Consider the following 27251-nt stretch of genomic DNA (forward strand, 5'->3'; position numbering starts at 1 on the left):
ATAACCACGCAAAGTAGGCCAGCTCTTCCGGATCACAGTTGTCTTAATAGTTGGTACCGGATACTAGTAGGCAGAGCAACAGCTTCCACGAACCAAGGATATTGCGCAGAACAGAAGGATGTCTTGATAGGAGATTCACTTTAAGCATCAAACTTGTGCACGTGGTGAATGAAATTTACCCTGACAAACTTACCATATCTCTGGCTGAAGATATAGATAACATCAGCAAATCAGGATCCTCAAAGTGGCCGGGAAAACCACACTGATGCAACGCATGCTGCTTCTGTTTGTAGTAAAATTCAAACAAAAGCATGTGATTAACAACGGGTCAGGTTCACTTGATCTACTTATACTTTCCCAAAAACATGTCGTACACCTATGCTACGACAAACAATTTACACTACAAATTGACAAACTAAGATAGCATTTCGATTCCCAAACTATATATGAGTTGACGGGTTCAAACTAAGAGCTTATCCTAACCCTATTCGAACAATTTTGTGAGACGTGGTCTATAAGTATGACACAGAGATACTTAGTTTGAAATCTGCTACTTTTTTTTTTTTTTTTTGGGCGGAATCGAAATTAGGGGCGTAAACGAACAAAAAAATTGAAATTAATGGACTCTAATATATAATTACTAAGAAAGACACCAAAATTAGGCAATAGGGGGAACGACCATTATTACAAGCCTTGAGAGTGCACAAAATATTAAGTAAAGTTCATCATGTAAGCAAATAAAAAGGTTTATAGACTTTATTCGGGAAAATTACCAAAAAAGTCCTAAACTTATTGTAATTATGTCAATTCAGTCCTAAACATTTTACATTTTTGTCAATTTAGTCCATCCGACCAACTTTGGCCATTTTGCGCTAATATGGTGTCTTTGGGGTCGACATAGCCATTTTAATGTTTTTTATTTTTAAAAAATTTTTATTCTCCCTCCTATCTACGACAAGAAGGAGAAGAAAAAATAGCAAAAAAATACAATAAAAGATCTGAAAATTTATTAAAATATCATTAAAAATTGACACATCGGCGCGTCTTAGTCAAAGTTGGCCGATGGACTGAAACAGCACAAATACAAAAGGTTTAGGACTCAATTGGTCAAAAAATAAAGGATTATGACTAAACTTACACAATTGCAATAAGTTATTTTGGTAATTTTCCCGACTTTATTCGTTATATAGAATTACGTCCGCAAATACATAATTAAATAGTGACCATAAGTTGAGTCGAAATCTCAATCCAGATGTAATTTGAACTTTGACTTACGAATTCTTTTAAAGTAAAATAATTGAAATTTTTTTCAAAAAAGTCCTAAACCTATTGGAAATGTGCTAATTTAGTCTTAAATATTTTTTTTGTGTCACTTTAGTCTTAAACCTTTTGCATTTGAACCAATTCAATCTTTCCAACCAACTTTGGTCGGCCGGTGCTAACGTGGGTGTTGGTTAACGCCGATGTGGACGTCAACATTGACATGGCCAAATTAAATAGTATTTTAATATTTTTGTTGAATTTTTTATTCGTTTATTTCTCTCTTTTTTCTCTTCCCTTGTTCCTCTCAACCAGAGGACAGAGCCCACAAGGGCGAGGTTGACCTTGCCCACACCGAGCCATCGTCATAGGGCGAGGCTAACCTCACACTCGCCGGCTCTAGCCTCTAGTCGAAAGGAAGAAAAAGCGAAGGGAAAAAAAAGAAAATAAAAAATTGACCATGTTAGCATTGGCGTCCACGTCAATTGATCCAATCAAAATTGGCTAGAAGGACTGAATGACACAAATACAAAAGATTTAAAGTTGAATTGGCATAAAAAATGATCTAAGACTGAATTAATATTATTACAATAGGCTTAAAATTTTTTTGGTAATTTTTCCTAAAAAAATTTGTATGCTGAAAAAGTATCCCTTTTGTATAACATTAAGTGGCATGTTTAGCATAGAAACCACTTTTGTTTGAAGACTTTTACTTTTGGCTATTTTATCCTTTTGCAAATCTTTACCTCTTATTTAATCATAAGAACCCGAAAGTTTCGTAATATATAAATATTGACACATGAATTCACATATAACCTTTTCATATTTTTGAGTTTTTAGATGACTTTAGATATATCCAAACAACATCGAAACACTAAGATTACATTTGTTTCTTGATAAATGTTTTGAAAAATATTTTTCTAAATGTGATCGCTTGTATCACTTACAAAAATGAATAAATGAACAAAAAATAATTTTTTTATCGTTCGTGAAAATGTTTAGATGTAAATTATTGCCTTTAATGGAGCCATTTTTTATTAGAGTAACTATTTTAACCGATTCAAGCAATCGTTTTCAGAGAAATATTTTTCAAATTATTCATTTTCTGTAAACAAATGAAGCCGTAAAAAATGTAAAAGTTCATAGATAGCATTGTCACCCAATCATATAGGAAATATGATACTACGTTTCTATTCAGGCTTGGACTTCAAAAATAATCAAAGTTCTTTTCGACCGAAACACCCAAAAAAAAAAACAAAAAAACCGTTGCATTTTATTCAGTACATAGTTTTCAACAAAACAAGAGAGGAGAAAGCATCAAGCAATCCAGCGTCAACACAAAGTCAACGGTCAACACTACAGTGAAACACACCTGAATCATCTGAGAGATGCGAGAACTCCTTTAAGGAGCATGAATTCAGCTCCACCTCTACGTTAAGGCACAAAGTATATCTCGGGCCAGCACTTCCATTTAGTCAAAATATCTCAAAAACGTTACATCTCAGAAAAAAAAGAAAGGCAACATTAAAATAAAACATATAAAAGTCTCCGATTGAAATAATCCAGCGTTTAATCTTTGCATAATCACTAGGATATGTGGATCATACTACATTCCCAGAAGCCAGCAAAAGAAATAGCAAGCTGAAGTTAAAGAAAGCAAGAAAGCCACCAACGGTCTGGGAACATTACAATTCTCAATCTTCACATTCTATCTTCTCTCCTTCGCGGAGCACAGGTAATGATTTCATCAACCCTAAGAATCATCTCAGCAGCCTCGGTTGCAGATAGCAACACTGCTTGCTTGACTTTAAATGACTCGGAAATTCCTAGTTCTTCCATGTCTCCCACCTGTCATAAGGAGACAGATTTTTTTAGACAAACCAGCACAAGAAATTATGATGGAATGAGCTTAAAATAGATGAAATGCCGTACAAACAATGTCACAATTGTCCTCGATATGAGAAATGCAAAGACAAACCAAACGTGCAGTTAAGAGTGTGCCTATCAAATGGGAAAGGACAAGGCAATTCTCTAATGGAGCAGGAGTGCACATTCCCCTCCTAATGAGATGTGCTTTCTGCCTTCAAAAGTCAAAACCAAACACGAGAATATGTCATTCTCCCCAACAACAGGGAAAAAGGAACACCACTAACAGATAGACCAATATGCCCATCAACTCACAAAATTCAACATGTCCATCTCCTCTCTCATTCCATGCAAGGTTTCAAGGGGCATTAACCATAGATGTATTTGATAATCCTGTGCCCTTTTGGACTCATTGGGGGAGGCTTAAGGATGGAGGCTTAAGGATAAAGAAGGTTAAATAAATGGATTTTCCATCTCTTTGGGGTGGAGAACTTAAACGATAATTGAGTAAAAAGGTTTGCAGACCTTACAAACATGATCCACCAGATTAATTCATATAGCAGCCAAATAAATAATAATAAACACATCGGTAATCATTTTGACATCGAGAACTTACAGATCCAGAAATGACATCAATCCCTATAGTACATCCTTCCTTATGGTGCTCTGCACGAAGCTTAGCAACCAGCTCAGCACTGTCCAGGCCTGCATTATCCGCAATAGTTGTAGGGATGGCCAAAAGTGCTTTTGCGAATGCTTCAATAGCATGGGACTTCTTCCCAGGGGTCTTACGGGCTAGCTCATCCACTTCCTTAGCCATGATCATCTCTGGCCATCCACCGCCAAGCAACACTCGGCTATCATTGACCGTTTGAGACAGCACACATAAGGCATCATGCAGTGATCTCTCTGCCTCATCAAGCACATGATGGCTGCAAAAGAATTGAGACATCAAAATGCAACAGTTTGCTAATGTAGTATCGCTAGAGTTAGCACAACTCAGCAAGAACCAAACAATTAGGAAGACAAACTAATAGAGAGAATTAGATTGTACCTTGCACCTCTCAATACAATCGTACAAGCCTGACCCATTTCACATCCAGAGAAGTGAATCAACTTGTCCTCGCCAATCATGATTTCTTCAATTAGTTTACAGTGGCCAAGCTTAACTGACTCCGGATTGTCGAAGGTTGATGCAATCTCACCACCTGTCACTAGACCAAGTCGCTCAATTCCCTCAAAATCTGCGTGCTCAATTGCGAGTATTCCAGCATCTGCGAATAGTTCTTCAGGGAAGTTGTATATCAATTGTCTATTGATGAAGCAATTGATTCCATGAGCTATAATCTTCTGCACCTTTTCCCTCATCTTTTCTTTCTCAGCCCCTTCAATCTCAGCAACCTTAGACATAGAATCAACACGAACACGTGCCCCGTATATCTTAACTTTATCAGTGTCCATCGCAGTATTTGCCACCAAAATTTTTGCATTCTCTATACGTTTAGGTTGCCCAAGACCAATTTTCTTGTCAAGAATAAAACTGGACAACAGAACATAACCAAGTAAGAATTGCTATGAAAATGAAATATCAAACGTATTAGATTAAATACAAGGATAATTGCTAAATGAGAAGGCAATTGCAAAAGAGATTAACATATCATAAAGTCTCCAACTCAAGTGAATGGGAAGGCACGTGCAAAGAAATTCACAAGGTCTTAAGTCACTCACCCCTCATCCAGAAAAGAATCCTTCAAAGATCCTCCGGGCTTCTTGATAATCTGAATGGCTTCTAAGTTTGTGCTGCCCTGACAGTTTAAGAGACGTATCAATAAAGCATTCAAGAGCAGAGGCAGTACAAACTAATAGATGCTACAAATAAGAGCGTGTACTCCAGACGTATATGCAAAGAAACTTAGAAGTGAAACCAGCAGCACTGAAAAGCCTTTTTTTTTTTTGGCTTGATAACTGGAAATAAACCTTTAGCCTCATAACAGCGTCAACAGCCAACTGGGCAAAATGTTCCTTATCTTGAGATAATATTTTGGAACTCAAAGTAGTCTTTGCAATCTTCATCAAGTCTGACTTAAATTTCTCTGCATCACCCAAGATAATTGTGACTTAGTCATAAAAGTTACAAAAGGCACAAATGTTGAACAGATGATCGAGCAAATGAGAAAGGTTGCTGGATTTAGCAGCTTAAAAACAACTGTACCTACATATATATCTAATCAGTGCGAATTTTACCACACCCGAGGATACTCAACAATAAAACATTCATGATGGAAACACTACTTATCCAAATGTTGGAAGCAAATCACAGGCGATGGTCATGAAAAATACCTGCATCTTCTTTGTTATCCATTACCCTCTGTAATAGAACATCACGTGCACATTCAGCTGCCATTCGATATCCTGCAGAGATGAAGCACTTAAGATGACTCCGACCTTCAGATATCAGCATCAAGTGAAAGGTGGTAGAGATTAAGGACAAAATAAGACAGCTCAGAGGAAAAAAGCCCTCTACATTCTACTGCAACGATAACCCTATCTATAACAGCATCCATACACCATTTTGACGTGTGATTTATCCTGAGGACCGACATTCCCCTTTACTGAGCATGAATGGAACCACCTATCATCAGCATCCACTTAGACGATTTATCTATCACAAAATCTTTACCCAACAAATGATACAGTGTCATCCAGCTTATATCAAGCATGCCTGAGGGAAATATCTTTCAATTGGACATAATGTGTTGAGCACTCTATCAATGCATAAACTTCAAGAACTGGAAGAACAGTTTTTACTACAATAGAAGAAGGTTTGAAAGAAGAACCAAAAGAATATTGAAAATAATCAGGGATCACAAGAGGAATAATGCTCAAATTTCATAGGAAAGGTCCTGGGTCACAGATACCAATATTCACCTCTCAAACTCAGTGGAAAATATTGGAAAAAGCTTAGCTACCATGGAAGAGAAATGCGTAACGAATTGAATGATTCAGAGGAAACAAGAATGGAAGATAAGGATTTCCACAAAAGACTATAGAATCCACAAGAAACTCAAAGGATTCTAAGCAAAGAACACAAGCACAAACCAGAAATTATCGTCATTGGGTGTATCTTTGCATTGACCAGCTTCTCTGCCTCTCGTAGAAGTTCTCCAGCCAAAACAACAACTGATGTGGTCCCATCACCAACTTCATCATCTTGAACTTTAGAGATTTCTGACTCACATATTAAGTTTTGCCACACCAAATACTGACATCGGTAAGCAAGCAATAAAAAGTCTTCCCTATCTGCGTGAGGCATACAGCTCTACAGGTTTTCTATAACTTAACTTGATTCTTTTATTAGTAGAATACTTAGAATCAAAATCATTAAATTTTCCTTATCCACTAGAGTTGCTTCCAGGAAAATCTTCTACTGCCAGAAAAACATGCAACTATGAATAACGAGAAATTTTCGTAGTAGAACAGCACTTATATCATATGAAGGATACCGACAAGGACTTTAGCAGCCGGATTGTCAATATGAAGAGATTTTAAGATGGTGGCACCATCATTTGTAACAGTAACCTCCCGGCCTCTGCCCGTTGATTGCAGAATCTTATCCTGAAGATATGATACATCAAGAGAACCAACTTCAAATCACATAAAAAAGGCTAGCCATCTCCAATCCATAGAAAGCAGAACTCCAATTTACTGTACATGGCAGAGGCTAACCTATGGAAGCCATTCTAGATATATAATACACTCAGAGAACTGTAAATCTTACCATTCCCTTTGGACCTAAGGTGGTCTTGACCAAGTCGGCAATTGCCATTGCTCCAACAAAGGATGCCTGGAAACAAAAGTTGTAAATTCATAAGAGGAGATGACAGAGCAATAACTCAATACTCTGTGCATTCAATTTAAAACGGTTTTTGAATGACAATAATCACCTGCACACACTCAAGTCACTCAACTCTCGTGGCCACCATGCATATTGGCAAAAACATTCGCCATTTGTTAATCAAATTACTCAGGATGTTGTAGTGACAAAAATGCATAGATAAGCGACTCCAAAAGCAATCTACCAACTATCAAGAGAGACAGTTGCAATCAGAACTCACCATTCTGGCTCGCTCACCCTTTTCTTCACCAGCCTCATCCTTGAATATTCTATCAATCTGAGACATACCACAAAGGAGAAAGAAAGATCAAATCACACAGAACCATGAAACATACTACACAAAACCACGATCGTCAAAGTCATCAGCCAAACATACCGCCATCGTAGACTCGGGAGATGCTTGGAAATTTCACCTGCAACAACATTTTCAACAGCATTGCTTTAAGGCAACAGCACAACAGCTATCCGGATCAAAATGCTGATAGAAACACATCCTAGTACGACCATTTTCAGTTTCATTCCAGCACACATTCGCAAGCAGAAGGAGCGGTACGACGAAGCTCAAAGTGATTTGCAAAACAATGATTTGTAAGAACCGAAACCCTAGTTTGACGATTCGGAAATTACCTGGGTCCCAAGCTTTGGATGAAGCAGAGTAGTGTCGCCGAGGAGGCGAGGTTAGGGTTTTGAGAATTTCTAGTCCCGCTCGGAGCTGGTTAGAAGTTAGAAGTAGCAAATTTCAGATGCTACAAGCCCTGTCCAAGGCTTTAAAATAAAAAGAAAAATAAAAATAAAAATAAACATTTATGTTGGGCCGAACCGAATCGAACTCATTAAACCTCCCCTAATTGATGTTTCTCCGATAACAATTAGTAAATGTGCACAAACTGGACATTCTCGAAAGATTACGGAAAATCACTTTATTATTAAATATTTATTAATGGCTGAATTATTGAATCAACGACAGAAATATCTACATGTGTATATATTTAATTCTCAAATATTTAGCAATTTGAAATATTTTTCAATTTTTGGAAAAAAAAAAGGATTTAAATTCTACTACCGCAGCATTATTGATCAAATACACAATCAACGACAGAAATATCTAATATTTCAATCTTTTTGGACAAGAATGATTTAAACTCTACTATCAAAATATGTGAGATTATGTAAAATTATTTAATTTGCGCATTTCTCATGAATTCAATATTTACAAAATAAGTAATGAAAGATATTTTAGGAAGAAAATGAGGTATGTTGAGGTTTTTTTTATCTCTATCAAATAGCATAGATTAAATATAATTAGGGGATCAAGGCATAATCAATTTATCTTGAGATGGTGTTATAACAGTTCCTCTGTGATTATAAAAGGAGCAGCCCACAATTTTTACGAAATTATCTATAGATAACATATGGAGGTGATTACGATAGAAGATAGATAACCCTGTCATGAACAAAGGTAGACTAAAAAAAAAAAAAAAACAAAGGCAGGCTAAAAATTTGAGATAAAGGGAAGGTGAAACACAAATACTAATTAAAACATATATATATGCAAAACTATTATTTTCAAATTTTTATTCTTTAAGGATCTTTTTTTTGGTTGAAATTTAAGGATTCATTTGTTTCGTGAAAAATAAATATTTTTTTTAAAAAAATGATTATTTATATCACTTGAAACAATTTGTCTATAACAAATATAATCGACACTAAGTTACATTTAAATAATTTCGCATACGATAGAAATAATTTTCGTTCATTTATTTTTTTAATAAATAATTTTTTTATTAAATTATTCATTTTGCGAAAGTTTTTGGTCATGGAGGGCCGGAGCCAGCACCAGCCCTCCAGCTCTTCCAATGATTTTAAAAAAATACGTGGAAATCTTCTAACCGGACCGGGCCAGAACTGAATATGGGTCGATCCAACTTACGTAAGAAACCAAGTCCAAGACCACGCACTTGCGCAGTCGAGCGGACCACTGGTTCATCGTCCCCGAAGTAATCGAAGCATTACATTAACATTTTCAAGTGAAAGCACTATTAGCAGAAGTAAGCAAAAGCAGTTACATTCTTCTTAGAAGCAAGATCCGACATGCAAGAATCTGGATATTTCAATATAAATATTACCGCCATAAGAATCTTGAACAAGGAAAGAATGGGACCTCGAGCTGAGGTCATTCAATGTCTGAAATTACACAACAGCTCAAGCAAAAGCATTCAAGATTCAAGAGCATCTTGAATAAATCAGAAACCTCTTCTCTAGACCATTCAACTCGAGCATCAGAGACTTGTGCAAAACGGTTACTCAACTTTCATAGGCTTGGAGATCTTAGAGGGGTCTCGTGTGTTGTCCTTTCGCTCTACCGCACAGAAGCGCGTTCTTCGGAATCGGGAATTCGTCTCTCAGCGAAGTTGATTGAGTGTAAACACGTAGATAGAGTTGCTGTCCAAGGTACTGTCGAGCCCAAAATTCAGTCCTCAAGTGCCACATTCCCACATTATCTAGTGCCACATAGATGGCCGTCCACGACTTGGGGTAAACCTGCATTTGCCCATCATAATATCACGTTGACTAATCTGAATCTGCCAACATTTGATTCACTTAAGGCGAGATGTTCTACCCCTAGAGATGTATTCTGCTGTCATATCGCAAGATTGCATATCGACTTTCTTACAAAACTAGAAGCTGAATAAGAATTCTGAGATGAACAGGTTTTAACTCATTGTAGTTTACTTCAGGAAAGGCAAAACCAAACTTCTATTACCTGAGTGGTGCACCGGAAAACAGCGTCGCGGAGATTGTACTGATTTCGACTGGCTGATGTCCATTGCCCTCCATCCATGCTGCAGTTATCCAGACATCTCTCTATTAACACGAATGAATTGTTTAGAAGGCCCACAATGGAGTCCAGAATACTTACCCCACAACAAAGAAACTGTATCCATCAAGGTGCCAACTCTGGACTATGTCCTCGCCATTTTCAAACACTATCTCAATGAAGGATCTGTAGTCGGCACCCAAAACTGCTGTGTCAAGGTATATACCTCCGCCGGTGGGTCTATCTGATATGCTATTTACCCGAAAAACTCCACCAATGTTGAAGTAGTCCGCGAGCTTAAGAGGAGTGTCCGCTGGAACGAAGGAGACACTGTTAACGGCATATCTTTGTTTCCCATTAACTTGACCGGCAGAACTTGACAGTCTGATTGTTCTGGCGGGGGTGATGAGACCATAATGATATGAGCCTTGGGGGTTTGGCCTTGGTCCACTCGCTGTAAGATTAGTCCTGCAATGGTTTAAGTTATGTTTAGGGTTCCATAGGTTGAAGGGTTAAATGGAAGCATCATATGCCAGTATGTCCTGATAATTGGATCAACAAAGTTCGGCGTTAACTTGAAGGGAGAATTTGAAAATAGAAAGTCACTAGGACTTGTCCTGAATAAAATTCAGCAGTGATATGAGGGAGCGGCAGGTCAAAAAGGCCAAAGTTTCTAAAACATGAGCAGTACTGCAAGGATAAAATCCCGTTTCTATTAGCCATTGACTACTGGACTACACTTGACATGAATGTGGTTATTATGATTTGTAAGATAAGCAAATGAAGATTATCATCACACACTGAAAATGGGAATGGGGAATGAGATCAACCTGATGGCACGGGCCTGGTTCAGGGACCAATCAATTTGGATGGTGGGTCCACCCGGAGGAGGGCCGGAGACCGGGCCAGCTGAGTTGCTGTAACGAAGAATGCCAGTTGTGGTCAGGATTTGAGAGGAAAAGCGAGTCGAAACCACAACGTAATAGTCTTGAGCAGGTTGATCTGCTGTGACCAGAACCGAATAAGATTGGCCGACATGAACATCCAGAGAGGAGAAGTGAGTTTGCATCACATGCGTCCCCTCCACCTCCACCAGCAGCATTTTGTGGCCTTGAATGCGGAAGTTGAGGGAATTCATCAATCCCACGTTTGATATCCTAAGCCTGTAAGTTTTTCCTGTAAGGGGGCAAGCCGGAAAGCAGTAGGCCGTGAATGAGTTCTTCGAGAATAATGCGAGAATCGTGATTTTGGAGGAATATATTGGACCAACAATGTAGATTACCGGTCACAATAGTTTCGTAAAGATTGAGCGAAAATCATGGGCTAAAGGATCAAACTGTGGACTGACCTTGTTCCACGTTGAAAGAGACTCCATTTGGTCCACGGCCATTGATGAGAATCCCATCAGGGAACTTTAGTTTCTTACCTCGGTCAAGTGTGGCCTTGAGAGTCTGCAAGAAGGCATAAAGTCACGCATAGGCTTCAAAAGACGACCCCACTTAGATGCAAGCTCAGGGAATAAAAAGAAGTGCAAGGAATTTATTAGTGCGGTCTGTCCTGCAGAAGACACTACTGCAGAGCGGGCGCACACACGTGGAAGTCAAGGCCTTGTCATAGGGGGGTAAGCATTGGAATTAGCTCATGAATCATGGTGAACACGTAAAAAATGTCGGCTGGGTGATTTACTGCCAAAATATAGATGGAACTATCTTCGTTTCAGTTGCCATTAATTCACCATAGCCATCTTGTATACTGCTGAACCTGAGCTACATGCATGTGATTGAATTAAAGGCTGAATGGGCCATGGCCATTGGATTTGGGACCTTCTCCTGCTGCTAGCATGAAGAGAAGCTACCTAAAAGCCTAAGGTATCGAGGGACAGGATAGGGATGGGTCGCTGTACTTAATGCAAGGCAGCTTCCTGCCTGTGAACATGGTCTCAGAGAAGCAATCACACCATGTGACCCTGAGGCACACATTTAATACGAGGTCGTTACTCATGACTGACAAATAATGTGGAACTCTCTACAGTTAAAGGATGACAGAATACATGGGTTAACTATGAATAAAAACAAGAACAAGTTTCTATCAGCGACAATCTACGTTGATGCAATGCTAATTCTAACACAGATTGATCCTCCAGCTTGTACGAGAATATTCTTTCTAAAGTTTTAGAGACACCGCAGGGCCTACTGAACTTCATGGAAACATGGCGACGACTAGTTTTACTAATTAAATAGTGCGGCATGCATGTAGCCAACCCCACCTACTTCAACCATCAATCATGGCATTTCAAATGAGCAAGAACATCTCCCACTTGTGCCTAAGTGGGTGGACTCCACCCATGATAGCAACCCAAAATGAAAGTCTGTCGAGCAACATTTTACGCATCCATACGTTTCATCACTCATCCATTCAACCGATCTCGTTCTTAATAAAGAGAAGCTACCCAGCGGTAGCCGGACATCTGGTGCACTCATGTACAAGATCATGAATATGTGTGGGAATAGCAAGGTTTGTGAGTTTAAGAGTGAACATAATTACCGTGTGATTGGCCTTATACCAGTCTCCAATAAGAACAGTGTAATCACCAGCCGGATCTGCGAATGGGACAGGAATCAGAGGTCGGCTAAGGATCCGGATCCCACCGAACCCGCCAGCCGCCTTGTGGAACGCAAGGGATGGGAAGTAGAAGAAGCTTCCTATTTGGTCCTTCACCTGGAGGATGTATGTGAAGTTTCTCCCGGGTGGTATGGGGCAAGTTGTGCCATACACCCCATCTTCATAGGAGTTCCTCCTCTGTTGGACTCCACTCCTGCACGAGACAACTTAAGAGGATATTAACCAATCTGCTTGCCATATCAAATCCATACAAGAACATGAAAGAAAACAGAGTTTTTTGTTTCGAGATGAATGCTGCGACCATATGCGACCATTTCGAAGATGACTTTTTTTTGTTTTTGTTTTTGTTTTTGTTTGGTTTTTTTCCCTAATCCCTCTTTTCTTTTCCGGAACATGTAGATGTCGAAACGCAAGTCTTGGGTCGTAAGTAGCACGGGGAACAAAATAAAAAAATGTGCACGAATCATCAGTATTTTAAGTAGAAAATGGGAAGTAGATGGTGGAGGTGAGTGCTGCCACTAAGACAAGCGGCTGCCTTTTCTTCTACAGAGCACCGTAATGTAACCTGAGCTTCAAAGCAAGACTCCATGATTGTGTCCCTACCGACTGAGATCGTTCTGGAAAGGGTCGTGTGCAGTTGAAGACAGCTAAAAGAGAGCAGAACAGGACCACAGAGTTTTTTATGGGTCGCACCGAGGCAATGCGTTAGGAATTCAAAGCACCAAAATGGCAACTCGGGCACCCAATAAGTTATCCTTGCTTTTGCATTAATGGGTCACCTCCCATATCGGGGTAGATGGAAATTAGCTGAGGTTTCGATAACGTAGCATGCCTCTATCGAAGAGAATGATAACGAAGCACGTGCACTTGATCTTCGAACCAAGAACACGTAACTTGCTAAAACGACGTCACCTAGTAAACTCTAGGAAAAATGAGATGCTAAAACATTCGCAAAAACTCGTTGATGTCCGAACATATCTTCGCACATGGTCATGTGTGAATTCTACAGCATTATTCGACCAAGAAATAACATGGGTATCTTCCCGCTGTTTAGTATAATCACTAGCGACATAGGATCACTTGAAAAAAGGAACAACAAAATTCAAATGAAGTTACGTAATGATTGCCAAATGAACACATCGTGCCGGATCGAGACTTGGTACAGATGCAGTAGCGAATAAACACTCTTTCCTGCTTTTGTACGCCGCCCGTGATCAGGCGAATCGTTTGTGCAGATCGATCGGTGTATTCGAAAAAGGTTACTGAGAAATCGACGTTTGGCCAGATCTACATCAATCCCTTGCGCAAAGATTCTTTCAGCATAGACTGGCATTGCTTTTGAAGGACTTTGGGAGAAAAAAGCTGATGAATGAGGACGCGGCAAAAGATGTGCAAAAGAACAAACTGAAGGACGAAGCATCTCAAAAAAAAAAAAAAAAAAAAAAGGACCAAGCATCGCGGATTCCGCGAGGTCACATAATCAAAGCAGCACAGACCGAGCGCGTTTCCCCCGCAATGCGAGCGAGTAGTGCTCCATACTAACTCGGAACGAACGAGGCTTGAACAAGAGGTATTTTCGAAATGGAGATGAATACAAAGCACAGCTCACAGAACAGAGACAGACCAGGAGATGAGGAAAGGCTCGTCCAAGCTGTTGAAGACGTTGATGATGAGGTTGTCGTTGGTAACGGAGTGGATGTCGGGGCCTGGGAACTGGCCATTGATGAGTATGCCCTGCGACGGCGACAACGAACGACATCAACAAAAACAACAACAACAACGAATCTCATTCTTCTTCACCGCATTCAGCAAAAGGCCAAAAAAACCAAATCCCAAACCGAGAACCCATCGCTTCGAAACCCGCAGAGCTTCGCGCTCGGAATCTCAAAAGATCGCTCACCTGCTGGCGAACGCCGAGGGGATATATATCGCCGTACGTCACGTTCCAGTTGAAGAACCTGTACGGATTATCAGCTCCAGCCATGGCAAAGAACAGAGCAACCGCTAACGAAGCACAGATCACGCCTCCCGCCATTGTCAGCGCCGTTTTCTCGCCACACAGAGAGAGAGAGAGAGAGAGAGAGAGAGATTGATCTCTCGCTCTAGTGCGGAGAATGACTACTTCAGGCAGTGTTGCTTTGTGTACTTATTTGGGGTTGGAGAGGGAGTTGCGGGGTTCGGAGTTGGACAGTAAAGTGAAGTGAATGTGCGCCCACTTGAAATTGTGGAGGGAGGGCGCAAAAAAAAAAAAATTTTTGAAGGGCGACTATTTAAGTGCGGTACAGATATATAGCTGGCCCTGGCTGACTGATGGAGCCGCGAAAGGATAGTAAAGAGAGTCCGAGAGAGGGAGGGAAACCAGATTTTTGATGAGCTAATCGAAAATTTTAGTTAAAGAGTATCGACGTCAGGAGGCATTAGTATAAGGTCTTTTGCTTATACTCTAATTACTTCGATTTTCAGTTCCACTTATCAAAAATATTTATTCGCCCCTCCGAAATTGATCCAGCGGTCATGGTAATCTCAAGAAAATGTACCAAAAAAGTCATAAATACATTGCATGAGTATAAATTCGATTACAAACCTTTTTAATTTGACCACCTTAATCACAAAAAAAAAAATAATCCGTATTAGTACAAATTTAGTTCAACATGCTAATTTTTTGCCAAAAATTGTTGATGCATACGTGAACACTGATTTGGGAATTTTTTTATGATATTTTAATAATTATTTGATTTTTTATAATTTTTTCCATTTTTTTTCAAAATTATCCCTCGTATCTAAGGAGCCGCATGATAACACTTCTACTTCTGGATTTCTCCGCCATAAGTCAATCTAGTAGGGAAATCCGTTTGATAAAAACCTTGCCGAAGTAGAAATCCGTTTGGTAAAAAAATTGACTTATGGTAGAATTTTCAACTTCTAGTAAGGTTTTTGACCAACTTTGAGAAGTAAAAAAAAATTTCTTCTCCAAAAAAATTTTACTTCTCTGCTTTAGAATCACTTTTTCGACCCACCGACCTCCGCCGCCGTTGGCCGGCGATCGCGTGCGGCCGGCCATTGAATATTTTGTTAATAATGTTTTAAAAGTAGAAATTTTCAATCGTTATCAAATGAATTTCTTTTATCGAAAGTTAATTTGGAGCAGTAGAAAAATCAACTTCTACTTTTGAGGAGAAGTAAGTGTTACCATGCATGCTATAACAGATGAAGAAAGTTTGAAGTGTGGGTGGTGGGGTGCATGTAGACATGACCAAAATGAATCGAGGCACAAAACCGGCTTGGAATCGCCCATTCCGACCCGATATTTTTTTTTTTTTTAAAAGGGAGGAGGCCCGGGGAAAACTAGCCGTTAGGCTGAGGAACCAGCGGTTCCAAACCGGATCCGGCCCGAAACCGGCGATTTCACCTTTTTTATGAATCGGATAGCCGGCCAAGTCTAGGTGCATGCATTGCCCATGTGCTGAATAGGAATTGGTACTGCGGCGCCGGAGAGATCCACATGGGCTGTCTCACGTGGGGAGTTATGAGGTTTGTTGTGCTTGTGGTCGTGTTTTGCCGCGACGTATAGAGTGCATGTGACGTGATCATTTTAGTGAAATTTGTTCAAAAAGCAATAAACCTATTGCTTTGATTGATTCAATTTCAAACATTTAATTTTTACTAATCAAATTATCGATTTTTTTTATATTTTTTCAATTAAGTACATCCAACCAATTCAACTGGAATTACTGCAGTGGATGTCGATAGTAGGATAATTGACACCGACATGGATAATTTTTCAAAAGAATTTGATTTTTTTAATAAATTTTCTTCTTTATTTCTACCAATTCTGATAATGGTCGCTAGCCAACCCTCGTCGGGGATTGGAAACAAAGAAAAGGAAATTAAAAAGGAAGAAAAAAATAAAAAAAATAAGGAAATTTTTTAAAAAATTATAAAAATTATCAACGTCAACACTAGCAGTGCCAAGTAGAGCAACCGGCGTTCACATTAGCAATTTCAGAATAAAATTGGCTAGATAGACTTAATTGACAAAATTTAAAAAATTTTAAACCTTAATTAACAAAATTAAAAGGTTTGTGACTAAATTGGCTAAAGTCCAATTGGTTTAGGACTTTTTGAACAACTTGCCCAATCATGTTGGATCATGTAAGATTTTTGTTCGATACATAATTTGATTTATAGTTTGAAATTATTCTTTTATGAGTATGTTGCTCTTTCTCCACTTTTTTTCCTAGTAGAAATTCGCTTAGTTTTCTTTTTTTATAATTTGGGATACGACCACATAGGCTCGGCTATCCATAAACTCGTGAAACATGCTTTGAAGCTCATTAATCGTTTAAGAATGGGCCTTTTCCAACTGTGCATGTTTTTCTTTTTTTTTGTCGAAAGAAAATTTCCATTCATATATCAGAATATTCGAGAATCATATAGAAGGCTTTCAAGTCTAACAAATCTCAAATAACTGTAGAACAAGGCAAAAACTTAAAAGCACATAACAAAGCATAATCTGCAGCAGCAAACTTTCATCTCTTAAGAAGATATCCGCCACGATAAATGTTCGACGGCCTATTACTACATTCAATGATGAGCACACGCTAAGCTTTCCCACTTCATTTGCAACAGCTTGTGGTACATGTCTAGAATCGATGCCCTCATCATGATTGCCTTGCAAAGACACCAACGTCAATATGTTGAAAAAATACAAATCAAATGCATGTAAGAAACTCCTAAATCTATATCCGAATCTAGTTTGGGAAAGTAAAACTCCCAAAACTTGACCCAAATCTAAATCGGAAGATGAGAGCAGCCTAGTCTTAAAGAGATTGTGGAGCCACATAACGAACAACCTCCACATTGGTTGTCGATCGGACAAATAGCCGAATCGGTTTTCACGTTTCCTCAAGATCAGTTTGATAAATTTATTCACAAATACGAACTCCCAATGCAAATCGGAAGAGAAAAAAGAGACAAACAAGAGAAACATTAAAGACAAAAGAGGGAGAGAGGAGACGGGGACGCCGGGCGCCCTGGCCCGGGGGAGGGGAGGAGATGATTTTTTGAAGTGTTACAATATATGTTGTCAATGGCTTATGTCAGCGTGTTTAAAGATTCGGAGGATGATCTAGGCGTCTACACATTCAATTCTTCACACTTATAAGCGCAGTATAGTTTCACATTTGGATTGTTGATCCAAGTTTTGACTCACGTCTTAAGTGCGCTTCTCCCTTGCAAAAGAAAAGGTCAAGTTTTACATATTAAAAGCAAAAGTCACTCTCAAGACACTAAATTTTGATATTGATATTCCTAACATTGTGTTATAGTCAAGTTTCAAATTTTCAGTACTTTTTCTCACCAAGTTTTATCGCAATTTGATCCTACACCATTTGCACAATAGAAACATAATTTATCCACATGTAAATCTCCTCGTGCTTAATGTCTTCAAAATTTCGTTCGAATGTTCCATATGACAAGCTAGATCCAAAACTTTTGAAATCATTTCCCACCAATTTCCTTTCACTTATATACGAGAGCCCCAGTCATTTACGAACCTTAATTTTTTCTTTCGGGGGTTGCATTTAGAACCTTAATTTTTTTTTGGGTCTAATTTGAACCTTAATTGACTTGGTGAACTTTTGGGGAAGTAAATCATCTTTTATAAACATCATTTGCCGGATTAATCTCACGGCTGGGAATTAAAATTATCGGGTCCCCGGTCGGTGCGTCGTTAACGTATGCCTTTAAATTACATTGGTCAAAAAACTTCCTGGCCTTCATCTGACAACCCCATCTCCCTAGCCCCAATAATGAACAACCCTTCGATTCCCTTTTTTTTTTTAACAGAAAATGTCGAGCTTTTTAAACACTGTCTCCGTACAGATAGAAAAATGTCGGCAGCTGGTTTCAGGATTAAAATCACAGCTGCAACGCAAAACAGCTTTCCCTTTTTTTTTTTTTTTTTTACCCTTTTCTTTTGGACATCTTTCGAACACGTTACTAGATTTCCCTCGCCCCTGACAAGATTTTGGCTTTGGACCCTTTTTCTAAATTCAAAGTAGAAGCTTACACGTGCCATCAGCAATCATGTACTCATCGCTATTAAGTTGATTGGAGAAGGTAACATAGCATTGGGACCGAGTTGCTTTACTGGTTTAACTGGTGAAGTAAAAGTGAAATCGAATCACGACAAGCATCATTCCAATCCAGCTCACCGGGAAAATACAAGCCACGCAAGAGAATTGAGAAGCTTATCCATCAAAACATTCGAAAAACCCGCCATTATATTTCTCTCGCATGCAAAATTTAATCTTTGAAAGGAGGGAATTTCGCGGCAGAATTGACATTTCCTTCCAGCAGACAGACTTTCTCGTGGGACAAAGGCACGGAGTCAAACATTAGTTTTGTTGGAAAATATGATTATTGTTCCAATTTCAAATTCCTTGTGCGATCAACGCATCTCACGGGCCACCACACTACTTTTCCTTGGCTATTAGCTAAGGGAGGGAGCACCAACCAACCGGACAGTCGCCTCACATGCTGCTGTCACCCATCATTGGACTTGACATCAAAAGTGTCGTCTTCCTCCTGATCCTGATCATGATCGCGAGATATCACCACCCATTTTCCCAAAACAAATCATTGCTTCTGTTCTTATTATCTCCCACTTCCCGGGCTTCGGACTTGAGTTTCACATTGCGAATTTGCAAATTACGGATCATAGCAGATATTCCAAAGTAGTGCCAACTAATCACCAACTTTCTCCTTCCAGCTTTCGCTAATCGCACTGTAGTTTTGCGAAAGGCGTTGACAACTATTTTTTTTTTTTAACACACAAGAAAGATATCTCTGAAGACATGGAAAAGGCATTGCAATTTCAAAAGTTCACTCTCTATCAGCAATGTAGTTTGTCGTATTCTGCAAAGAGAAAATTGAAAAACAAAAATGGCAAAACGACATCTATGCAAAGAAGGGAAGGCAAGAGCTACCAGGCTTTCATTCCGAGTCTTCCTCCTACCAATTCAGAGCCCAGAGCCACTGACCAGCAGGACCTCCTAAACTCCATGAAAACCCATGAGGCCAAAGATCACAACCTGATGATTAATTGAACTGGGATTCATACAGTCGCGATGGGAATCTCGAACCCAGAAGAGATATTAACAATGGTTCGCCAAGAAAAAAGGCATCTAAAAGAAATAGGTAAGTAGTCACTAATGTTTCGACCAAAAAAAAAAAGTAGTCACTAATGATTAGTAGACAGTACAAAGTGAACTAGCTAGATCTCGACATATGACGCGATAGCTTCCGTACGCAGCGTTATCAGAATATCAGGTGCTGCATGGATTGCTGATGATGTTAGCTTCATTCTCTTCCCAGTCAAAGTGCTACTGTAAACTCTCTATAGGCAGAATAACTCGTCAGTAGCAATGAGTGCAGAGATCAGCTCCTCAACCAGTAATGGGTATTAACAATGTTGCAAATGTGAGGTAGCATTGAGCTGATATGTGCAGGTAACGAGACTCCAACACATCAGCCACAAGCTGCTACTTGGCAGATCTAGTTCAAAAATCCAACGACCCACACTGTTTACTTGCTATGCTCTTCGTCCCAATACTCTGCTTGAGATCCTTCTTTTGATCCTTATCCAAGACTCGAGTCCGCCCTATTCCTAGTTTTGGCAACCCCCTGTTCAGTCCTTCCAGCAAAACACAGGCTTTACACCATTTCTGCCCAGATAACTCACAGTAAGTGAAGTATTTTCCAACAAGACCAACAAAATATATTGATGTTAAAAAATTCAACTCAGCATAGATAGCTGATAAGAGAAGCTGTGCATTTCATTTGATACATTTTAAAGTCAGACTCGAGGAAGAGAAGTTCAGTTTACCTGGCTCGAAATGTAACCACATCGTTCACACGTCCCCTGCTCTGGCATTTTCGTCGAAGTAGCTATTCTGAAATTTTCACCTGATTTTATAATGTCGAGTATGGCTCTAGGTCTGCAATCTTGAAAATCCACTAGTAAGCAAAAAGTGTAAAGCAGATAAAAAAAAAAAAACAGATGCAAAAGAATAAGAAATCACATTAGACTCCAGCATTGTAAGAAAGAGGTTCACAAGATGACCTTATTCTTTCCAGGTCCTTAATAAACTCACGAGCAAAACCCCGATATGCATTAGGAGAATAGATGCCTGCAATTTCAGCAAACTAATTCAGCAAAGTCTAAGCAGTGATCATATAAAACAAACACGGTGCAATATGAAAGACTTCTAAGTCGAGCCCAGCATACAAAGTGTACGCTAAAACTCCAGAAGGTGAAGCCGAAACATTTAGAAAGGAAATATTCTGAAACTTTCCATCCCCATTGAAGTGCATGTTGCATAATGACACCTCACATGTGAGCACAGAAAAATTTATCAAATGCATCCAGTCTGATGCTGGAAAAAATTGATGTGCATCAGCAAACAAAGGAGTGGACACAATACGGCAGCAATATGTTTCATCTAATATGAAGCACCATACCCAAGTAAAGCTCTTGAACTTCATGTGACTAAGTTGCAGATTATATAACCACAACACAAACATGATGAAGTAACAAGTGAACCCATCCAGGACAAATGGAAGGTCAAAATTCCAGATTTTCTGCAAAAGTGACATCAAGCACAGTGTAGGGAAGTGAAATTGGCAGAGGACACTTACATTCAGTCGAGAAATAATCCAGCCTCTTGAAATATGCATACGTGATGAGTAGGTCAAGGATTGCAATCAATGGCACCAATTAAGAGAAAAACAGTTGTGACACTCCAGTACACATATCACAATCTCTTTCTCGTATATGTAGTTAAAAGGTCAAATGCAGAAGAATATAACTATCAGGATATATGACGATCTCTTTCTCATACGTGTACTTAAAAGGTTTGCACCTAGGAATTGGTCCATCTTCACCAGTTGTAATCGCAGTACACCTGCTCAATCTACAAAATTAAATGAAAAGACAATTAGTCTTGGATGAAAATAAAAAGCAGAGGTAAAGCTCCAATAAATAACTACTTACCGGGCAATATCACCTCGTAAAATATTCAAAAGAACTGTTTCAGCAATATCATCAGCATTATGTCCAGTAACAAGCTTGTCTACTTTCAGCAGTGAGGCGCCTCGGTCAAGAGCCTAAGCAATTCAGGAGGCATGATTAGATTGGCCCGAGATTCAGTTGAAGTTTTCTTTTTAATGTTTGAGGGGATATTAGGAAGGGTGGAATGGCACTATATCCCATTTAACATGCTGTTGTCAACAGAATTTTTGAGTGATTCATATTCCGAGGGCTGCAAAAAAGGATGCTCACATCCCCATTTCCCTAGATAGAGAAGAAGATGGCTTCTGTACCTGGCGGCGGAAGACCCCACAAAATGTGCAATTATTCTTTAATCCGATAATCTTTACTATTTCATCCATTGTCCATCCATACAAATCTTTGTATGAAACAATTTTCAGTGGTAGTCCATACTGCAGATAACGATAGTGATATTTAATCAGAATAATGAAAAAAGATGACTCTATTTATTGATAAAAGAAGAAAAAAAGAACCAAAATTTCAGGACAATCCAGATTACAGTGAAGACCCACCTAAGGAGGAGGCATGACAAAACCAAAGGCGTGAAGCCAAATGAAATATAAGATATGCAAATGCAAAAGCGGTATCACCTGGATTTCGTTTCTTTTTACAGTTTCAAGTGAATCGTCCCTGTACCCAGTAATTCCTTCATCAACCGACAAGAGGAAGAGATCCAATCGATAGTCATGTCTCCTGTTTAACTCTGACAACACATAGGCTAGGACAGTGGAATCTGCACGAAACACACACTAACCAAATAAATGAAAAGAACTGATTTAATTTCTTAAAAGCAAGACATGTGAGGTGGTGTCACCAATAAAAATAGCTTTCTGCAGTCAGTGACATGCGTAAGCATAAAAACTTCAGGAACTACAGCAGTAACAGCAATATTAAAATTCTGGCAGCATTAAGGACTCTTGAGGGTGCAACCTAAGTTATCCCTTGGTGACAAGAATGACTACAAATTCAACAGAGAAACCATATGATTGCAACACTCCTATCTACACCGTCATAGTGAATAGATAAAAATGGTTTGCAAAACAATAGGGGGCCACAACCCAATTACGAAAGTCTACCTTTACCGCCAGATGCACCTATTGCAATTCGCTCCCCAGGATTGAACAGCTGGTTTTCCACGATTACTTGGTGGATCTCCTCCTCGAAAACAGCAAAGAAACACTCCCTACATATCTTCACAGCATGTCGGTTCAGTCCCGGAATGAAAGAGAAAAATCAGACCACATTTCCTTTGTGTCTTCAAAACTACGTGTTTGTGGAGGGGTATGCGTGTGTGTGTAAAAGTGTGACATTGGCAGGCTTTGCAATTGCAACCATTCTTTGATTCATCAACCCAAGAGCAGCACTCTCGTTTACCTTATGATAAGATAAAAGATTTAAAACCCGATCAGGGATCATCAAATGAGCTCACAAGAACCAATAAAACAATCAAAGAACTCATTCAAATGGAATCGCACAGATGCATCAGAACGGCGACCGTGCAGCTTGCAATCAAGCCAAAAAGCCCCCGAAAGCGTTCTTCGCAGTCTCAAAATCTTCCCCTCGTGGCAAGAGTCGCTCAACTTAACTAAATGACCCGCGTCGATCGTTTCTCAAACAAAAACAGTGAACAGACACGTACGCATAGGAGTTCCGTGATGGAGATTGGGGACTGAGAGACGAAGCGAGTACCTGCTCTAGGGTTTTAGGCCTTTTGAGGGCAGCTCTCCTTTCGTTGCAGATGCAGCATAAGCGTCCTCCCCCAACCTTTTGGACTTTGGCGTGGCTTTCCGCCATTGAAGCTTGCAGAGAAACAATTGAGAAGAGAAGCTCGCGGCTATCGTCCAACCAGGGTGATTCGTGCCGTCGTTTCGGTTTCTCGCCACGGTGAAAAACTAACGTTGTTCGTGCTTGAGGAGGGTTGGAGCAACCTTTCCAGTTTAAACATCGGATGATAGTTTCGATTTGTAGCGTTTTTTCAATTTGGTGAATCATCACTGGCCTAAAAAACCACATTATTATATCACAATAAAATCGACCATTTTTCTACCATACACCTAAATTTTTCCGTTACACAATTTGGTCTTGAGATTTAGATGTACCCAACTACCCATAGTCCTTGCAAAATACAAAAAGGACATAAACGGTTTAAGGATAATTCGAATTTGAAAGGTGAAAGATCGATGGAAATTGAAGAGATCGATGGGCGATTTTTGATAATGATTATGAAATCAATTTTGGAAACTGAGAGATCCATGGACTACTTGACAATTTACTGTAAAGTATGATTTTCTCCATCTACTATACAGGCATGAATGTTCGCGACAATATTGTGTGATAATTTGTTGGTTTTTTTCTTTTTTGGTCCGATGATAATTTGTTGTTGAAGTTGTTATTGTTTCGCTTAATTGATAGTCGGCATATGTTTCTCAACGCATTTTGGTGTGACATGCAGATGGGTCAAAGAAGATACGCCTATATGCTTAACCCTAATAGTAAGGACATGATAGGTGGAACGGCTTGTTATAGTAGACTCGAATGCTCTTTGGCAGATTAGGAGTTACAAGCAAGGCGCCTTGCTTGAGTTTGTTTCCGAGAGTTACATGCTTTAACATTGCAAATTAGGAGATGCACGTCTACAACATCCCACTATCTTGCAGTAGTTTCACCGTGATTTGATTCTCCATTCCCCGAAAAAATGGGTGTTCACTGTAAATCACCATTGCCTGATAATGAACAACTCTTGCACAAGTATCTTCAGTGAAGTGAGACATGTTCGAAACTTACTAAAGTTCCATACTAAGGATGAAAAGCCGCGTATACAAACTGGAAAGAGAGAGCATTTACCTTGCCTACAAAACTGAAAAGGATTTCATGCACCTAAGTCATTTCTCATCTAGCAGCAAACTGCAAGTGATTTAACATAAACTACGTATAAAACCTTCCCAGACATAAACTTGCTCGAAATGGGTCAATCCTATTTCTTGCTAAGCTCAGCTACCGTCTCCGCAAAATCAAGCCATATACAAGAAGACAACCAGAACTCCAATATTTGCTCTCCACACTACATGATTGACAAAAAATTAGACAACCCATTGCCTAACTGCATTTAGCGAGACATGTAAGTGAACTATGGCATCACTGTGAACCGATGCCCCTTCTCTTAGCCACGCGCAGTATATTAGCAGCCTCTCTCATCCCACTAAGAAGAGCACCATGCATTGTGGCTGGATATTGTTTATTAGTTGCCTCTCCTGCAAAGAAAACTCTTCCATCTCCAACACTCTCAGAAAGAATATCGTAATCGTCACCAGAAGATCCAATTGCTACATAAGAGTACGAACCATATGCAAAGTGATCCTTCCCCCATCTAGTGCAAATTGCCTGAACTGGATCAGGAACAACGATCCCCTTTGGGGTAAATATGCCTCTCAATATGTCTAAGACTTTCTTCACAGATTCCACAGGAGACATCATCTCAAACTTGATTGCCGCTTCCCCTGCAACGAGGGCTATGAGAAGTGGGCCTCCTGAAACTGAGTGGTAACTATAGAACAGAAAGAACTCCCCTCTCATGCTCGGGTCTTCAGCCAAGTGCCCAAACGTATCGATGTCTGCTCCCCAGAAATTATACGTGAACAACATTGCAACTTTGTTCAACAACCCAAACCCTAATCTACTTATAGCATCTAGCTTTCTTTGAGGAAGTTCAGGGACAAACTCCATAGTCCCTTTCTTTAGCACACCCAAAGGCACAGTACAAAGAACCATGTCTCCACGAAACTCCTGCCCACCCGCATAAGCCATAACCCCATCAAGCCCATACCTAATACTCTCCACCGTCCTTCCATAGAAAATTGGCAAGTCCTTGGCAAACTCTCTAACAAACCTCTCATTGCCACCAGGGATGAAACAATGATCACCCCCCATCTCATATGGGTCATCCTGATCCCAGTATGCCATCGACAAACTAGACATTAGAGAAGCATTTGCATATTCCAAATTCGCGAGGTGCCAATCCAATAGCATTCGCTCTTGCGGGTTTTCTGCCACATTATACACGTGCCTAAAGGCTTCGAGTGCAGTTCCTAATGGAACATCAATTGATTTCACTTCCTCAATCATAGATTGCCTAAGATTACAAACTCTATCCAACAATTTGTTAAATGAAACCTCTACTTTAGAATCAATGTCTTTATTCACAGCTTTCCCATTAGGCAGATACAAAGGGCAAACATCTCTCACCTTATGAAGCGGTAACCCCAACTGCCTCGCCAACACCCCAAGCGGGTTCCCATTTATTCCAGTGAGCACGCTCCCACCAAGATCAGCTGCGGCCTCTACTCCATCTCCACTCATTTTCTTAGTCCTAACGCGCCCACCAGGCCGAGCCCTACCTTCCAATACCACAACCTTAAACCCTAGAAACACCAATTGCCTCGCAGCCACCAATCCCGCCATTCCAGCTCCAACAATCACCACATTTGCCCTCTCGACACCATCAGCCGACCTCAGTTTCACTTCCGTAATAGCAGGTGCGAGGCCAAAGTTAATGTATCCGTGTTCGAGGAGAAAATAGTACGCAGAGTGCACAAGGGTTCTGTGCTCCGTCCGAATCGCCTCAAGCGCTTGCTCTAACGTCATCCACGTCGACACATTCGATCTCCACCTCGCTAGAATGTGGTTCCGAATGATTATATAGTTCGATTGCTCTGAACCACCGATTACCGACACCACATTGGCCTCAATCTCTTCCTCCGTCAGCGAGTCAACTGGAAAACCAACGGAGATCGCGATTAGCGCCTCCATGTCGATCTCCTTCGCCGGATCGGCCAATCTGTACCTTCGGTTCCGGGACAACGACGGTCCGCCGTTGATCTCGGTGAAGAACTTCTTCCTGCGGCGCCGCTTCCTCGTCGGGGCGGCGGAGACGGCTCGCCCGGGCTCGGTCGCCGCTTCGCTCCGTTCTCCGCCGGCCGGCTCGGAGAAGTCGTCCCGGATTTGAGCATCTGGGAGAGGGTCGGAGGAGTCGTCGTCCTGAGTGTCCGAAGCGGGAGGCTCGAGCTCGGTCTCGGTGCGGTCGGACTGGTCGGACGGCGAGATGGGGGCCGGGCCCAGAGGAGTATGGGATTGCGTGACGAGGTTTTCCGGCGTGGAGACGTCGGAGCCGGCACTGTTTGGGTTGGCGGAGAGCGCCGGCTCCGGTGGCGCTTCGGACGATGCCATGTTCGAGTTCCGGGCACTTCGCCGTAGCTCGCTCGCAACTCTAAAGTCACAAATAGGATCTCTTTTCATGGAGGAGGCTGTATAGTTCTTGTGGGCCAATGAAAGTATGAGGCCCGATACAATTTCGGGGCCCAAATGAGGCCCAAGGATCTCGCCGGTCGACCCCGTCTCGGTGAATTTAATTCGAATTTAGTTTAAATTTAGATTCTCATTAGAGACATTTTAAGCGTAAAGAAACACTTTAATTTTCCACACATCGACGATGATGTGTGTAAAATTAATTTTCACAGCAAGAAGGAAGCAGAAACGGGGAGGAAAAGTCAAGCTACGGGAGGGTCCACATAACAAAACCCAGGTCCAAATCAAATCCGACAATGATCGCTCCTCTTTGATTTCGCATTCCTCGTCTTTCTTTCTTCGTTCAATTACGTGTTTTTCAGCTCTCGAAGCTGCAA

The 27251-nt window shown here is 40.3% G+C and overlaps 4 protein-coding genes across 7 annotated transcripts; all 4 read right to left on the minus strand.

The window, feature by feature from the left end:
- Positions 1–2784: 2784 nt before the first annotated feature.
- Positions 2785–7798, minus strand: LOC115734536 (T-complex protein 1 subunit beta). Its single transcript, XM_030665385.2, has 12 exons — positions 7649–7798; positions 7398–7434; positions 7242–7298; positions 6905–6970; positions 6630–6741; positions 6226–6354; positions 5467–5538; positions 5104–5219; positions 4855–4931; positions 4181–4666; positions 3743–4058; positions 2785–3108 (listed from the first exon to the last, which is right to left on the minus strand). Exons 2-12 carry the CDS (start codon positions 7401–7403, stop codon positions 2962–2964), a joined length of 1584 nt encoding a protein of 527 aa, XP_030521245.1. The 5' UTR covers positions 7404–7434; positions 7649–7798; the 3' UTR covers positions 2785–2961.
- Positions 7799–9113: 1315 nt separating this feature from the next.
- LOC115734523 (L-ascorbate oxidase homolog) lies at positions 9114–14651 on the minus strand. 3 transcript variants are annotated; one of them, XR_004014668.2, is made up of 9 exons: positions 14362–14651; positions 14086–14195; positions 12384–12654; positions 11188–11290; positions 10670–11015; positions 9942–10307; positions 9786–9864; positions 9294–9562; positions 9114–9228 (listed from the first exon to the last, which is right to left on the minus strand). XR_004014668.2 is itself a non-coding variant. In XM_030665360.2 (8 exons), the coding sequence occupies exons 1-8, from the start codon at positions 14494–14496 to the stop codon at positions 9350–9352; spliced, it is 1623 nt and encodes a 540-aa protein (XP_030521220.1). In that variant the 5' UTR covers positions 14497–14651; the 3' UTR covers positions 9114–9349. The 3 variants fall into 3 exon arrangements, 2 of the variants coding, with proteins under 2 accessions (XP_030521220.1, XP_030521234.1); XM_030665360.2 differs by having other exon boundaries at positions 9114–9562; XM_030665374.2 differs by lacking the exons at positions 14086–14195; positions 14362–14651 and adding an exon at positions 12929–13217 and having other exon boundaries at positions 9114–9562.
- A 5045-nt stretch (positions 14652–19696) lies between these two features.
- LOC115734574 (cytoplasmic tRNA 2-thiolation protein 1) lies at positions 19697–23522 on the minus strand. Of its 2 annotated transcripts, XR_004014686.2 has the most exons (11): positions 23263–23522; positions 22650–22764; positions 22164–22306; positions 21846–21965; positions 21517–21629; positions 21344–21436; positions 21162–21202; positions 20587–20653; positions 20350–20461; positions 19916–20188; positions 19697–19877 (listed from the first exon to the last, which is right to left on the minus strand). XR_004014686.2 is itself a non-coding variant. In XM_030665423.2 (10 exons), the coding sequence occupies exons 1-10, from the start codon at positions 23365–23367 to the stop codon at positions 20024–20026; spliced, it is 1074 nt and encodes a 357-aa protein (XP_030521283.1). In that variant the 5' UTR covers positions 23368–23522; the 3' UTR covers positions 19697–20023. The 2 variants fall into 2 exon arrangements, 1 of the variants encoding a protein (XP_030521283.1); XM_030665423.2 differs by having other exon boundaries at positions 19697–20188.
- A 770-nt stretch (positions 23523–24292) lies between these two features.
- Positions 24293–27119, minus strand: LOC115738330 (lysine-specific histone demethylase 1 homolog 1). The gene is made up of 2 exons (XM_030670939.2): positions 27018–27119; positions 24293–26973 (listed from the first exon to the last, which is right to left on the minus strand). The coding sequence occupies exons 1-2, from the start codon at positions 27051–27053 to the stop codon at positions 24709–24711; spliced, it is 2301 nt and encodes a 766-aa protein (XP_030526799.2). The 5' UTR covers positions 27054–27119; the 3' UTR covers positions 24293–24708.
- Between the last annotated feature and the right edge of the window lie 132 nt (positions 27120–27251).

This window comes from Rhodamnia argentea, chromosome 2, assembly GCF_020921035.1.
Source record: "Rhodamnia argentea isolate NSW1041297 chromosome 2, ASM2092103v1, whole genome shotgun sequence".
NCBI lineage: Eukaryota > Viridiplantae > Streptophyta > Magnoliopsida > Myrtales > Myrtaceae > Rhodamnia > Rhodamnia argentea.